The 16,848-nt window shown below is 36.3% G+C and overlaps 1 protein-coding gene and 1 long non-coding RNA gene across 11 annotated transcripts in view; one reads left to right on the top strand and one right to left on the bottom strand.

Moving 5' to 3' along the window:
- The window catches only part of LOC103402017 (uncharacterized), a 20,394-nt gene extending 12,658 nt beyond the window's left edge, over positions 1-7,736 (top strand). Inside the window, exons 4-8 of one of the 6 annotated variants that reach the window (XR_011576390.1) lie at positions 4,142-4,397; positions 4,537-5,474; positions 6,432-6,481; positions 6,579-6,653; positions 6,754-7,736. This is a non-coding gene — a long non-coding RNA (uncharacterized lncRNA). Of the gene's footprint in view, positions 1-4,141; positions 5,475-6,431; positions 6,482-6,578; positions 6,654-6,753 lie in introns of all 6 variants that reach the window. The other 5 variants (XR_011576387.1, XR_011576388.1, XR_011576386.1 and 2 more) reach the window with 5 other exon arrangements.
- LOC103402018 (MADS-box transcription factor 23) overlaps positions 1-16,848 on the bottom strand; it is a 21,946-nt gene extending 5,098 nt beyond the window's left edge. The window contains exons 1-4 of one of the 5 annotated variants that reach the window (XM_070814251.1): positions 16,632-16,848; positions 16,128-16,316; positions 6,452-6,530; positions 1,208-1,269 (exon numbers count right to left, since the gene is read on the bottom strand). In XM_070814251.1, coding sequence (XP_070670352.1) covers positions 1,208-1,269; positions 6,452-6,530; positions 16,128-16,309 — 323 coding nt within the window. In that variant the 5' untranslated portion in view covers positions 16,310-16,316; positions 16,632-16,848. Of the gene's footprint in view, positions 1-1,207; positions 1,270-6,451; positions 6,531-16,127; positions 16,326-16,414; positions 16,548-16,631 lie in introns of those variants that run through there. The other 4 variants (XM_070814249.1, XM_008340760.4, XM_017322690.3 and 1 more) reach the window with 4 other exon arrangements.

Below are 16,848 nucleotides of genomic sequence, written 5' to 3'. Positions count from 1 at the left end.
AGCTAAGGTGCACAGATTCTTGTCTTACAAGGATTAAGGATTATGAAAGAATAAATTTTCTTGTACAATTAAATTAGGAATCCTAAAAGAAGAAGCGGAATAGGAATGAAGGGTGCTTTCCTATCCCAAGTAGATTTGGTGACCTAATCAGATTAATAGGAGTGTAAATTGCACCCTATACTTATAAATAAGGTGTAGCAAGGGTTGAAAAGCAAGCAGAAAACAGAGACAGCTTACAGAAGAGAGGGATTAGTTCTAGTGTTTGCAAAAGTACTGTATACTATTATTAATCAAAGAAGCCATGGTTTCTCTACCTAGAGAAATCACAACCGGAGGTAAACAAAAGTTATGCCGAACTAGTATAAATCTTGTGTATTTCTAGCAATGTTTTAAAAGGCATGCCTTAGGGCGCGCCTAGGCGTCCTCTGAGGCTGGGCGTGAGGGTTGCCGCCTCTGTTTTGAGGGAGTGGGCGGAAGGCTTTGCTGGAGCCGCCTAGGCGTGCCTTAGGGGTTTTTTTTTTTTTTCACTCCCAAACCCAAATTTTGGGTAGGGTTTTAACTGCCTCATACCTCTTCCTTGCACCATCGTCTCTCTGCCTTTTTTTTATTTTTTTATAAAATGGATGTATGTGCTGTCTGCGTGCATTGTTATATGTGTGTTCATTGTGCTTTTCATCCTTTATTATATATATATATATATAATATATGTATATATATGTGTATATATTTATAATATATGTGTGTGTCCAGGATGATTATTGATTAATAATATTTTTTTTTCAATATAATATATGTGTACGCTCACTGTATATATTAAAAAATTTAGGTCCCGTGAGGCTTCGCCTCACTCCTCACGCCTAGGCCGGGCTATCCCTCGGATGCCTCACCCACGCCTCACACTTTTAATACATTGATTTCTAGTTCTTCTCTAGTTGCTAAGTTTAGTCTATTGTCGCATAGATTAAAGAACAAGTTCCATAAGGGAGTCAGAAAATGGTGTTTAGACACATGCATGTTAACTTCTCGTATCTAAGGGGCAAGGCCTTGTAGTTATAGTGTACATGGCACAAAATATCCTAATTGCATTGTGAAATTTTAACTTCTTATTTCACTTCTTATTTCTCGTGCATTGTCTTTTGCTAATGATAGTGTGTCTCCGTTATAATATGCTACAACGTTTTTATGATAGAAAGGAAAATCATAATACCTATGGCTTGCTTGCAAGTTTTGAAGTTGTTGCCTCAACGTTGCTGCTTCCCTTTGCCATATCTAGGAAGTAAAAAAGGACTATCTTTAGTCATAACTATTGGAATGAACAAATTTGAATTCGAAACTGAAAATTTCAGTACAATTAAAGCAATAATCTCATTTGTATAATATTACGGGTTGTAACTATCACAAACTTTTGTTCATGTACCAATGATAATGTGCAAGAAAAATTATGAGCTTATATTAACCTACAAGAATATTCTTACTCATAACATCTTTTGATTTCAACCAACAGCTAAAGTTTCTTATATGTAACTCCTATTTGGACGTTATATTATGTAGTTCGGTGAAGTAACCATTTCAGATTTTCACTACCATTTTTCTTGTACGAGACTATTGAATGGATAATTGTGTCCATCTATTGACGTATAGCTTTTTTTATCTGTCTTTCATCTTCTGAGTCAGTTTTATCTTCTTTATTTTCCCCTTTCTTCACTCTTTGCATAATATAGAGAATAAGTCCCATTGTAATGTTTACATGTATTAAGTGGTGCCGAACAAAGAAAAAGGACAATGTATTGAGAAATGACTACATGTAGACTTTCGGATACATTTCATGGTGAAAGGCAGTCTTTCTCAAATCTGGTAAATTAAGGACAAGTTACTTTCTACTCTGTTGGCTAACTAAGTGAAAACCTATTTTGCTAGTATGCAATGATGTTCGTTCGTGTTGTCACTTTGACATGCATTAGAAAAGTATTTGGATATTCCCTTCAAAATTTTAGAATTAAACGTAATTCTTAAAGCCGATTGTAGCGTAATAAATATTTGAATTCTCATTATTCGTCATGTATACATATATGTGTGTGTGTGTGTGTCTCAAATTACCTTTCCAAATTTGAGTTCTTTGTTTTTTTATTTTTTTTCAATCTTATATTCAAGCTCAAGCCTAAACTGGGGTTGTTTAAAAACTCATGAAGTAAAAAAGAGAGCTTGAGCTTTGTCATTTTGGATCAGCTGAGATCCAGCATGAAGTGGGGATCACTTATACGCTTGTCTGAGACCATATCAACTAGTCTTGACTCATTTGCACTCTTCTTGCATGCATCCTTTGTCCTAATGAGTCAAATACCTCGACAAAATAAAAGTTTGTTTCGTATAGGGTGTTTGTAACTATATATTGAGGTTTGCACTTCATATTTACTGTAGGTGTAGTATGGTTCTAGGTGTGAAATTTCCCTTATCCCTCTTGGAACGATGGCTGGACATGTGACAATGTATGGTTTTTTACTTTCTGTAGCTCTGTCCCTCATGCCAAGTCAGGTGCATGATAACATCAACACGTTTGATAAATTTGGGTCGATTAACACTAGGCTGGGGGAGATATGAACTTTGACATTAAACATGTGTAATTTCCTGCACTACAGCTAGCAAATATTAGTTTTATTTGGTACTGAACATATATGAATCCTTATTTATTTGATTTTTTTTTTTTTTAGAATGATAGTTGGAAGCTCAAGATTGCAATCCTACATCACATTGCTTTTTTCACTTTAGAAAATGTTGAGAACATGGACAAAAAGTCTCAAACCTTAATTTTATTGCCCACGGGTGTTGGAGGAGCAATATATCTGAGGTCTTAGGTATTTAGTGGGTATGCTTTGAGTTGGTTAGTGGAGAGACGGGAGAGCCAAGGTGGCTCATTTGGTGAGGGTCTTTCCCTCTGAACCTAAATCGAGAACAGAGATGAAAAGTCTCAAACCTTATATATTTTGGCCCTTGGGTGTTGGAGGAGTAATATTTGTGAGGTCTTATGTATTTAGTAGGTATGCTTTGAGTCGGTTAGTGCAGAGACGTGAGAGCCAAGGTGGCTCGTGGTGAGGGTCTTTCCCTCTTAACCCTAAACCGAGAGTAGGGATGAAAAGTCTCAAACCTGTAATTGTTTTGGCCCTTGGGTGTTGGAGGAGCATTTGTGATGTCTTAGGTATTTAGTGAGTATGCTTTGAGTCGGTTAGTTGAGAGATGAGAGAGCCAAGGTGGTTCATTTCGTGAGGGTCTTTTCCTCTGGACTGTAAACTGAGAACAGGAGCGCAATGTCTCAAACCTTAAATATTTTGGCCGTTGGGTGCTGGAGGAGTATTTTGCAAGGTCTTAGGTATTTAGCTGGTGTGCTTTGAGTCAGTTAATGGAAAGACAAGAGAGCCAAGATGGCTCTTTTGGTGAGGGTCGTTCCCTCTGAACCCTAAATCGAGGACAAGGACGGAGAGTCCCAAACCTTAATATTTTAGCCCTTGGGTGTTGGAGGAGTATTTAAGAGGTCTTAGGTATTTAGTGGGTATGCTTTGAGTCGGCTAGTGGAGAGACAACGGAACCAAGCTGGCTTTTGGTAATGGTCTTTCCCTCTGAAGGTAAGACTGGTTTCTTTAGGGTTGCAATAATGACCAAGAAGTTGAAGAATTACTTTTTGGTAATATTGTTTGGTAGAAGGGAAGAAGAATCTTATTATAAGCTTGAGCCAAAGTGTAGTCCTTACAAATTCCTTTCACATAAAATTGGTTTGAGCAGATGTCCAAAGAGTTCTAGCATATTCCAATGGCCTTACTCAGTGTGGTGCCTATTATAACACAAACCTAGGAGCCTATTTGGAAAGTTGGGAACAGTAATGCAAAGGAGGAAATTTGGCTGATTCAGAAACGAAAGTTTTCACTACATGAATGTCTCTATCGACAAGATTAATCCGGGAATATGAGTCATTGATTGATTAGCATTTTGGCACATGCATGCACATATAATGCCTTTGTATGCACATTGAACTCGATTTATCTGATCAAGGGAAAAAGGGAGCCAGCAATACCTTAATGTTTTCTTGCCCTATATTCTTTCATTGATTTCACATACCTATATGCACTCATTTAAAGAGGAATTTTTGTAGGGAAAAGAAAAGTGGAACTGGAAAAATCCTCGGAGCGAGGTTTTTACTGCCTCTGGGATTAGCCTTACCAATAATTGCATTCGCCCTCGCTCAGAGCTCCATGATTGAATTGAAACACCCCAGAGTAAGAAGAGATGCCCTGTAGATCAGGAACAAATTTCTTATTACTGAAGCAACTTCACTCATATGGGAGCCAGCATATGTGATGCTTTGTCATATCAATAACCTCTTGTCCCATTGTTACTGAACTTGGGAGGTTAGCAATTCAGCCTTTGCTCCTTGGTTCCAATATTGTGTTTGGAATTATTAATGCCTGAGCTTCCAAGATTTTGCAACTTTCTTGCTATGATTTGTCAAGGATAACGAACTATCTTTTAATGGAATAATTTCTAAAGGTGTGCATCTATTGGAACTCCGTCCTTGTGATGCATCAGTTGGTTTCTTTGCCGGTTATTTTCCTCTGCAATTGCAAATGAAGAGCATCACGGCTTTGGCTGATGAAACAACATTAAGTTCTGAACTAACTTTGGCAATCTACTTCTTTCATAGTCTTCCTGCCAATCCTGTTCTTGATTGATCTCTACCTTTAAACGAAGACAAAGTCATTGGAGTTCTTCAAATCCATGAGCTTGACTTTTGGCTCGCGAAACAGACATGCACATTGAATTGGCAATTAGTTATGCAAGGAAGTCCTCTTCTATCACAGTTTTCTTTCTGTGACCAACCCTTAACCATGACTTCGTATGCAAACGAAGGTGGTGAAATTGAGTCGACAGTTTTGAAGGAGTAAGTAGTTTGAAGCTGTATGCTCGCCGTATGTTCTTTCTCGTGATAGCATAGAAGTAAAATCTGGATGTTTGTTTCTAAGGATCCAGAAACAGTGTTTGTTTTCTGTATAAAATGGCTTCTTGGATGAATACTTATTCATATCCTTGAAAGAACCTCAACATATCTATTGAGCAGAATAATTTATATTTTTTCATTTTTACTGGTACCCTGTATTTTTTTTAATAGATTTTGGTACGTTTATACTCATCTGGACTCCCAATCACTTTACATCTCCGTTTTCTCATCTTTTATACTATATTATTAATTTAATATTCAATGCAATGAAGCACTTGTATTGTGATTCAATTTCGGCATTTGTGATTGGAAATGTACTTCTGGATGCTTGAGATTTTGGATGCTTGTATATCAAGGAAGAATATGCAAGGAAGCCTTTTCTAGTATTCTACTAACAAATAAAAGGAATGGTGTTACCGAAACTTAAAGGGAATATGTTTCATTTTAACTAGTCGGACTCTGGACATCTTGGTAGGCTTCACATCATATGGTAAGGATTGGTCCTCTCATGCTATCTATTCTGATTAGAAAGCTGTTATAAATTACTTTTTTTATTCCTTTCTGTTTTGTCGTTCTTGAGATGGATGCAATTCAGTAAATACCTTGTCCCCTATTGTCTAGTTTCTTTGTCTTTGCTACAGAAATATTTGTTTTTCATCAAATAAACATTAATTATCTGCCGACCATATGTTTTTAGAATGTTTATTAATAATATAGGCCATTTATTTCTTAGGATGGGTGAGGGTGCAATCTCACTCGAGCGCATATACAATTTACCAGCAGAAGTTTGTATACCCAGTTTGGGGGGCTGATATGAAATTCAATACCACCAATGGGATGACTTGAACTATTTATATGGAGACTTTATTTCAGATGATTTGTTCCAACTTCTATCTTCCATGATACAACCACGAGTTTAGGTTGTGTATGAAGAATAGTTGTTTCTTCGTTTGCTTTCATTTTTGTGTTTTGTTCGATTGTAGAAAAGTCGACTAGCATAAGTTACAGTTGTGAGTCATTCTGAAATGTGTTTTTCCTGAAAAGCAGCGTCATTGAGATGCTATGCTTTATGTTCGAGAATAAGCTAGAGCAACCATCATTTCCAGTACCCTTTGGCTGTCCTACCAATCTTTGAGGTGGCTGCTGTACTTCATTAAATTACTTAGCAATAGCTTTCTGATGCGTTTTAATCAGCATAGCACAAGAAGATTTATAGAACAAAGATATAGAGTTTAATTTCCACTTTGTTCTCACATATTTTTTTAAAATCTAGTTAGTCATTAGATTTATAGAAGAAAGATATATGTCTACATACATATCTTGCCGTATGTTTTGATGAATATGGTTTATTAAAAAATGATCTATTTGTTATTTCTGAGCTGTCTGTTAGAAGAAATTCACATGTTAACAATGTTTTGAAGATAAGTTATCAATGAAACTGCTGCAGGACAGGGAACTGAAGAATACCTTAACCTCAGAAGCTGGATTCCCAAATTGGTAGTGCTCCTCTTTTGCTCTGTTGTATCGTTCGATTACTGATTTTATGCTGGTAAGAGGATACATTTACGTCAGATACTTTTTTGCTTTTTGCCAGCTTAGCACAAGAAACATTTGGAATATGTTTTCAAGAATCTGTTTACGGACAACAAAAGAAAATTGATATATCATGGTAACATTTTAGACTAACTTTTTAATCCACTTCCCTGCAAGCAATATGTTTCGTAAGCTGTTGTTACTGATAAACATATGGTTTTCATATCTGCTTGCAGACAATGTTGTAGCAGGGAACTAGAGAGAAGTTTCCGATTCCTTTGCTAACTACTTGTTAGACAATTCACTTTGAGAAGTCTAATCTAAACTCTTAGTTCTATAGCTGGGATTGTTAAACGGCATTAGTCATTTCACGGCAACTGAAGACCACGACAACTAATTTTCTTGTAAGCTTGCTACTTTATAATTTCATCTTGCAAGTTACAGTCATTTCCATATTAAAAATAACTGATATATATGGACAGGATTAAATGGACTGCATACTTTATAATGATGTGAGGTCTTCACACAGATGTACAATAGTTTTCCTTAGTCTCTGAACTACGTTCTACAAGGAGCTTATATAGTTCCTCCAAAGTTAAACCGATAATCTGCATCGCTCTTGAGTAGAATGGGCACGGGAATAGGTCCACACTTTGAACTGTTGTGGTGCAGGGGTGGTTGCTTGTGAGGTGAACCTTTAGTACGATTGAACCAGTATATCTACGGAAGTACCTAGGACTTGATTTTAACTTCTTCTGGACAGGGCTAGGATACGATAATAGTGGTAATTGGTAAATGTCGTATATACTAACACTGTTGATGGAGGTCCATATTTTGTTTTTGCACCTGCGGGTGTAAATGTTTCTGCAGTTTCTAATTTGATTCCATAGAAGCTCATCAGTTTTCAACTATGTCGCTTTTCTACGTGCTGCGGGTTCTACAAAATGGTAGTGAAGTTTAATCAGGTTAAAGTGTTTTGCTTCTATGTGTAAACGACATGTAATATTATTCCAGATAGGCAGCACATATGTTGGCATGAATTAACCTAATACATATGTAACATGTTGCTAAATGCTAGTGTTAGTCATCCATGCGTACACATAGGCTCAACCACACACGCACACATACAGACAAAAAGACAAGAAACTTCAGTTCTAATTTTATTTTCGAGAATTGCCCTTACAAAGAAACCACCAAATAAAAAAGTATATCCATTTGACTGCAAGAATTGTCCATTTTAACTGAAGCATTGTGCATACAGTGAATATGTGGAAAAATTGTCCATTATAAACCAATCCTAAAGACCAAATGAGTCCCTAAGGTGAGGTTGAAGTGTCTAACATGTAACAGGTGGGATAAGATAAAGCCCTAATTTAATTCCTTGTCAAAGCACTCAAACAAAAATGCATACATTGGGAATGGATGCGTCCCGATAATGTAGACGTGCATTGTATATGTACGTAAACTACTGTGATGAAAGCCTCATGTGTTCAGTTAGGCCTCACACACCACTGTTAGGAATGATTTCAATTTTTTAGGAAAGAGTCTTACAGTGTATCAAACAACTTGAGTCTTATAGAAGTGATCTTCATTCTTGAGTTCAATAAATTATACCATGAATCTTGGTGGTGGAAGGAGGAGGTATAGGAAAAGGTTAAGGCTATGAAAGAATGTTGTAAAATATTATACAAGGATATAACAGATGGAAACTGGGAGAGGTACAAAATACCGAAGGAGGCGAAGAAAGCTATGAGAGAATAGAAGCTAGCAACTTTTGACGATATGTTTAAGCAATTACATACCAAAAAAGGAGAGTTGGCTGGAAAGGAAGACAAAAGACTTGAACCAAGTAAGGTGCATCAAGGATGAGGATGAAAATATTTTTGTTACGGAGAATGCGGTGAAAGATAGACGGAGAGTTTATTTTCATAATCTTTTCAATGAAGAACACGAAAAGAGAACTTTTTTGAGTGAGTTGAGTAACTCGAAAGAGTGTAGAAATTACTCCTACCGCCGAATCATGAAAGAGGAAGTGGTTGTACTTTTGAAAAAGATGAAGCATAGAAAAGCAGGTGGGTATAACATGGCTAAAAAACCTTTTAACAAGATTTTGGAAACGAAGAAGATGTCAAATGAGTGGCGAAGCAGCACTTTGGTGTCTATCTACAAGAATAAGGGCGACATAGAAAATTGCAGTATTTTGATAACCATAGAGTTACACCAAGGCGCAACTATAAGTCTTTACCTTTTTGCATTGGTAATGACTGAGTTAATAAGACATATTCAAGATGATATCCCTTGGTGTATGCTTTTCGTATATGATATAGTGCTGATAGATGAAACACGAGATGCTGTAAATGTGAAGATCAACCTTTGGCGAGAAATGTTAGAATATCTTCAGCTAAGTAGGTCGAGGCAGGGTATATGGAATGCAAGTTCAGTGGGAATGGGGTCCTAAATGAGGTAGGGTGAAGATTAGAGACCAGGAAGTACCAAAGAGTGAACACTTTTGTTATCTTGGATCTATCTTGTAGAAGAATGGAGAATTAGATGGATGGATGAAGTGGAAGAGTGCATCGGGTGTGTTATGCGACCTTCTTATGCTACTAAGCTCAAGGAATTTTTTTATAAGATAGCAATAATGGCAACAATGCTTTACGACACATAATTTTGGGCGTCAAGCATCAACGCATGCAAAAAATGAGTGTGACGGAGATGAGAATGTTTAATTGGATATATGGGCACACGATCAAGGACATGGTTAAGAAAGAGAATATCCGTGGTAAAGTAGGAGTTGCCACATGAGAGAAAATCGACTAAGGTGGTTTGGACATGTGAAACGAAGACTTACAGATGCTCTAGTTAGAAAATTTGAATTTGAGATAGAGGCCCAGGGCAAAATGCGGTAGAGGTAAACCTAGGAAGACTTGGAAAGAGACTTTAAGAAAATACATGAAGTATTTGGAGTTAACAGAAGGCTTGGCGCAAAACCTAGCGAAATGACGTTTTATGATTTATATCGTCGACTCCACTTAGTGGGATAAGACTTTGTTGTTGTATGAGTTTAATTTCCATATAATAAGGGACAATGCTCATCTCTTAGTTACGTCTAAGAAAGAAGTCGTATCTAATTCTTGCAAATTGCGTTTTAACATATATTCTTTCATAAATTACTCCTAAAAAATACACAATTTTCATTTTATGCACGCATATGTTAAATTGTGATTCTTATATTGTAAATGACTAACTATTTGAAAGAGAAATGAGAACAACAAAAAGCAAAGTGGAAAAACAAGTAGACGGCTCATTGAATTAATAGATAGAACACACCAACATAGCAACAATGTTATAGGAATCAAACATCAAACTTAAGGTATCTAATTCCTATATGTAAGAATCAAACTCACTTAAACCATCTGAAAGAAGCACTTCAAATGCATTTTTAGAATTCACATGCATTTTTACAAATGATTGGTTCTTAAACAACTTTAATAAAAAAACGTTTTTAGCCATTTTAAAAGAACTTCCAAACCTACTCTAATTTGAAATAAAAAGCACATCGGCGCTTTCGATCAACACTGGAAAGTAGATCAAATAAAATTGTGCAAATGAGATGAGTTATTATCCATAAAATTGTATATTATGTGGTAACTCTTTTTGGATTACACCGGGGTCCTTGTTGATAAACCCCACACGTTCAAGTTTTCATAACCTAGATCAACCATGTATTGAAATTGTGGTTAAATTCGAGACAACATCTATATCATCTTCATGAGTAATGAAAAAGTAAAAAGAAAAGTGGATCCTAACACAACAATGAATCATTGATAAGTTTTTAGTATTTGTATAATGTAAAGCACTCTTCCTTCTATTTGGTATCCCTTTTTTGCGTACATATTTACCGGAGAACCTGTATAATGGAGCCCGGGCAACCGCTTATGTAACATCGAAATTGACCAATATTTTTTAAGTCAGCATGCTTAAGAGACAACCTAAACCGCTATTTAGTATTATTGTCTAGTGGTATTCTTGTTCACTTATGAGTGAGAGCTCATAAGTTCAATTCTCACTAAAAGCAAAATTGAACAAAATTATTATAGCTAACTTATTGTGATGCTTAACCCACTCCTTAATGTACATAATACCGTATGTATTAAAAAAATTGAACTGAACCTAGCTTACCACTTCAGTCCACAGTTTTTGTGTTAAAATATGTATGAACTGAGTCGAACGGGAGGGTTTCATAGTCTTTATCTTGCAAGTGTGGTTGGTTCTACTAGAAGTTGAATACCCTGTCGCTTCTAAAACTCAAAAATATCAAAACCAAAATCCTTCTTTCATTAAAAAACTATTAATTGCCATTTTCTTTCTTCTACTCTCTCCTTTTGTTTCTCTTCCTTATCACTTTTCAACCTCCTTTTTCTCTTAATTGAATAATGTATCTTTTTGGAAGAGATTTTTCAGTGTAACCGGCACACGAAAATCCTTCTTTCATTAAAAAACTATTAATTGCCATTTTCTTTCTTCTACTCTCTCCTTTTGTTTCTCTTCCTTATCACTTTTCAACCTCCTTTTTCTCTTAATTGAATAATGTATCTTTCATTAAAAAACATCAAAACCAAAATCCTTCTTTCATTAAAAAACTATTAATTGCCATTTTCTTTCTTCTACTCTCTCCTTTTGTTTCTCTTCCTTATCACTTTTCAACCTCCTTTTTCTCTTAATTGAATAATGTATCTTTTTAGAAGAGATTTTTCAGTGTAACCGGCACACGAGATGTGATGTACCACTCATTTTCTCCTTTTTGGGCCCTGACCTCTGAAAGTAGCCTTGTGCCTACTCTCCCCGAAAATCTAGATTTGAAAGCCTCCTAGCCATCGCCCTTTGCTCCAACTTGGGGTTGGCAGCAGCCTGCCTCCCACCTTCTTCTGGCCCTCCTCCCTCTTCCCCTTCCATTTTCACCCTCTACATTTTCCTTCTTCCACCCATCCTTCCTTATGATTCCTTCATCCTTTTTCTCATTGCTTCCCTCTCCCTATCTCTCGCGCCGCTTGCGAGAAACATACTGAGAAAAGCTTCAGCCTGCTTCCCTCCCTCCATCTTTCCCATCCCTCCCTCTGCTTCCTTCCCATTCCCTCAAGCTTCCTTCTCTACTTTACTCCACATCTCTCTCTCAGTTTTCCCCTCCCTTTTCCCTTCTCCCGTCTTTCTCCTATTTCATTTCCCTATTTTCTGGCTAATTTTGCTCCATCTCTCACACGATGGTAGCTTGCCCCATCTCTCCAAATGGTGGCTTGCCCCATCCCTCTTCGGATGGTGGTGCGCCTCATTCCCTGATTGTCAATGGTTGTGGGTCTGAGAAACATTTCTATTCAGGAACTCGATTTCCCATCTTTTGGTTATCCTCTAATTTCTCCCTATTTCTTGTTATTGTGTACCAAATTTGGAAAAAAAAAAAAAAAACCTCAAATCCCTAACCTTTACTGCATATCCAACCCTAAAAACTCTCTTTTGCCGTCAATTTGCCCACTTTCTATTGAGAACTTCGATTGAGTTCCTGTGTCTGCTGCCCACCCCGAGAGTGAGTCGTCGCTCATTCAAGTGAAGGTGTGCGAAACCAAGACCTTGGTTTCAAAGTGGAGCTTTGCCCCACCTCCTTCTATGGTTCTGAATTCATGTCCTACTTTGCCGACATTAGAACTATGTTCTCACTAGTACCCGACGGTGGATATAGTTATGAGGTTTAGCTGCTCCTTTCAGTTTGTTGGTTAATTGGTGATAAATTTCTATTTTGTTTGGGGTATTTTGATAATGTATATTTTGACATTGTATGTTTGTGGTTTAGCTTTGTTTATTACGTGGGGCTTTTGAAGGTCTGTATATGACATGATGTATGGATGAACAAGTGTTATTTTGTAATGTGGAACTGGCAGTATAGGTTGTTAGCCGCTTCTGGTTTTCGGGAAGTTGTGTCTGTTAATCCATCACCTACGCTTCTAGGGTTTCTTAACTAGCCACCCTTGGGCCTCTATGGAGGATTAAAGTTTGAATCGTTCAGATTTAGTCAAACATGAGTGTTCAAATCATTCTTATTCCTAACTTACTGCAAATTAAAGTTTGAATCATTCAGATTTTAGTAAAACATGAGTGTTCAAATTTTTCTTATCACTAACTTTCCTTGTGTTTACTAACATATATGGAAATAATGGAATCGAAAAAAAAAGGGTGAGTTTTACTTTAAAATACGTAATTTAATACTTAAAAATCTGGAAATCGTATCATCTAATTTTATTTTTTATTTTTTATGAAACGATAGATGATCCCATTCATATTTCGTTCTCTTTCCGGGTTCGAGAGAAGAACGGCCTTTGCACTAGTTCTTTATAGAAGACAAATGACAAACTTCTATTTCTGCAGTGTCACACTAGACTCTCACACTAGACTCAATTTAATAATTCTTACAGCGGAACTAACTAGCTTTTTGTCTGACGGAATACTTCTCTTTAAAATATTGAAAGAGATTTTAATCCCGTCCAAATGAATCCGTCCAACCAATTGCAGCACCATGCATGGCGCATTGGTGATACAATTGGAGAAAATAAAGTTTTTGTGAAATCTAGGTGGACAAAAAAGGTCACTAGCAAATTGGTAGGCGGTCAAAGGTTAATGACTATTGCAAGTCGCGAGTCTAAAATAAAAAAAGTCAATGTTAAAATAAGGATCGATGAATTAGCCTCGATTGGCTAGTTCTCCTGAAATCATTCCTCCAGAAGAAAGGATTTAATCTAAATTAGATATAAAACCAAGTCCGATTAAATTATATCAAATTCTCAACCAACAAAAGTATGAGAATTAAAGTCATAAAAAAAATAAGGCCTGATATAGGACCAATCTACGTTTAATTATGACTTTATTTCTCATACTTTTGTGGGATGAGAAATAGATAGTATTTAATCGGGCGACCGCTCTCACTACTTTGCAATCGTCCGGGTGCTTGGACTTGATCCTCTTCAAAGCGTGTCTGCCACATGGATGCCCAGCTTCGGGAATCTCTCGCTTTCTTGAATAGCAAGAAATGCGTCACCAGACACGATGGCACCACAACAATCATGTGATGCATCGTAAATCCCAGCAGAGAACCACCAACCAAAAATTGTAGCTATTGTTAGCATCAAATAACCAATTCAATCTTGCTCCAGCTCAACAATATGATCGAGATTGCTCTTCCCCATATGCCTATAAATAGTACCATATGCCTTCAAGCTCGAGACCTTCGTCGTCCATTTTCAATCTCTACGATTATACAACCATCAAGTAATTCTTCAATCAACCAAACTACTTTTAAGCACAAACCAATTGCTTTTCTGAAACTCTCTCAGCTCTTCATCTACAAACCCAAGCTTTCTTCAAAGAAAACGTTATCTACGATCACCTTGAGATCTAAAACATTTTTAACTCTGCCACCCTATGGTATGATTCAATTGATGAACATTCCAACCAAACTTGATCACCTCTTTAAGGCAATGTTTTCCCTTCAGTCTAGTCTGACATGGACTCTTCTAGCATTATCTCTCCTTACATGATCTGAATCTTGCTAGAGTTTACTACTTTCTTTACATTTTCAAGTTCATTTACTTTTCAAGTTATGTAGACCGGCTCATCAACCTACATTCACTTTTGTAAATGTTTGTATTTTTGACTATCATGAAATGATTACATCCAATTTCTCATCTATATTTCTATTTCACTTTTGTTTTTAATTTAGGCAAACACTTATTTCGCATTGGATTTCAAGTCCTCATTCACTTGAGGGATAAAAGAAAACCTAACTGAACCAATTTCCCACTCTATCCACAATCATTTGGTTGAGAAGCCAAATCTACTCGCAAACACAACACAACTATAAACACATACACTACTTTCTGTTGGCAACCTCCAACAGTGGCACACCTATTCTCTCTTTCTCTCAAGTCATACTGTAGCATTGAGGCCAAAAGCAACACTCGGGACACATACTATTGAACCTAGTCAGGCTCTGTCCAATAACAGTTCCAGTTTGTTTTAGATCAAGCCTCAATAGCCTTAGGTTTGAGAGGTTGATAATGGCAAAAAGCCACAATTCTACATGGGTAAATTTTGAGGAAAGGCAAAAAGAATCACAATGACCTGCATGATTTAACTGCTAATTTTTGAAAGTAATTTTGAGGCAATTCAAATGGTTTAAAAAGCTAAGTTTTAGAAAAACGACTTGCCGCATTAATTAAATGGTATAATCAATTACCTCTTGTCTAATGGAGGCTAAATGTTACTTAATGCCAAGGCCTTTTTCACTTGCTGGTTTCTCATTAATAAGTATTTTTTTCGCAGTCAAATTTGAGTCTTTCTTAAAGAAATTGATGATTGTTTGGTCATTTTAAAGCGAAACATTATTAATTTTTGAAGTATGAAGTAAACGTACAAGGAAGGATCCTCAACCAATCCTATCCCAAAATAACTCAAATTATTATGAAATGTGTGTTGAAATAATTAAAGTATTAGTTACCCGTATTGTTTTAAATGGTACACATAGTTAATTAGGGGTGTTTTTAGGAAGAAAATAATGTCATAGATATCATGCATTAAACTTGGCTTCTTAAATATCATGCATGCATGCATTTTTAATAGCATACATAGTTAACTAGGAAATAGTTGTTCAACCATAGGTATTATGCATGCACTTTCCTCTAAGTCTTTGGTCATTTTAAACTTCCAAAAAAAAAAAAAAAAAAGCAGAAGCTATTATCGTATAGTTTTATAAGTTTGTCACTTAATTTAAAATTGGCTTTTTACATTTCTTGTTAAAATGAATGCAAAGTCTACACAATAGGGTTAGTGAGAACTAAGTTCACTGGTTTTGTCTAAAAGTAAAGTTACTAACAAGCAATTAGAAATTTCCTTCACAGAGGCATAAAAAGATAAGGGGCAACAACGTGAAACAAACCCTTGGTTAAGTAGTCATTAGAACTAATTTACCTTTTTTTTCAAAGAATGTATTAGTTCACCTTTAGTCAAAACAAAAACTCTCCTTAACATAAGGTGACTTTGCCAGTAGAACAGGGTGTAATATTCGTTTGACCTAAGACTAAGCGGTGTCTTGGATTGACTATGTACTCCCTTAGTTACAAGTCATATCTAATTTTTCTTACTTTTTTTCTTAGAAAATGATAAGAGATACCATTATGGTACACAAGAGGAAGTTATTATGAGATCTATGTTAATTTTTGTGCCAATAATCTTTGACGAGTAGAAAATTAGAAAAGGAATTTAAATTTAAAAAGACACTGCTCAGTTAGTGAACAATGAATTGCTAGTTCTAATATACTAATGAGTAGTCCTTGCATGTTATAATTTATGCGATTCCCAAGCTAATTGCAGTCAGAATCTGTCGGGCATTTGTGAACAATGCAACACCACAAGGCATGCATTTTTACAGGCTAAATATCAACCATATTAACTTCATTTCCACATGGATCTCAAGCTATGAATGAATGCCATATCATCAAATACAATGTATAACAGATGCAATCAAGCTTAAATATTGTTAAATTAAAGTTGATAGAATTAGTAAGACCTGGTGCTTGCAAAATCGTAGAGCTTGCCAGTGCTGGAGAAGATCATGACTCCAACCTCAGCATCGCACAAGATCGCCAGCTCCTTTGCCTTCTTCAACAGCCCGCTCCTCCGCTTTGAAAACGTCACTTGCCTGCTGGTCGAATTGTCGATCCTCCTTATCACAATCTTACCCCTCCCCATCGATGACCTACCAAATCTGGGTTAATTAATTAATTCATTCACTACTTCAAAATGAATCATCTAACTCCAATAAATGTATATGCACAAGATGAAGAAGAACAATACAGATTAGCCGGCTATTTGAGGAACCTAATTCATTTTTCAATCAGTTCAAGATCGGACAGGTATGAAGTCAAAATGGTGGATTTTGAAACAAATTTTCCAGGAAATAGAGAGAAAACAATGAAATAGAATAAAGGAATCAATTGAGGAGTTTAAATTTATGGAAAAAATAGAAAATTAAAGGGAATAAAAGAAAGAAAAAAATGGACTTAAAACTTACCTGGTTCTCAAAGAAGGAGCTACAGCTTTTAAGGAATGGAGACAAACCGAGGTTTCGCCCAAAATAGCTTTGGCTGGACTGATGATTCACCTCAGCAGAAAGCTATATAAGGAAAGTGTACCTGAGGACAATGAAACCACTATCTTTTAGCGTACAAAACCACTAGTGGTTTTCATGTTCTGGGCACGTGGACCAATCGGTGCTAGGAGACCTTAAG

Source organism: Malus domestica, chromosome 15 (genome assembly GCF_042453785.1).
Source record: "Malus domestica chromosome 15, GDT2T_hap1".
Lineage (NCBI taxonomy): Eukaryota > Viridiplantae > Streptophyta > Magnoliopsida > Rosales > Rosaceae > Malus > Malus domestica.
This window is presented reverse-complemented; position numbering and strand designations above follow the sequence as displayed.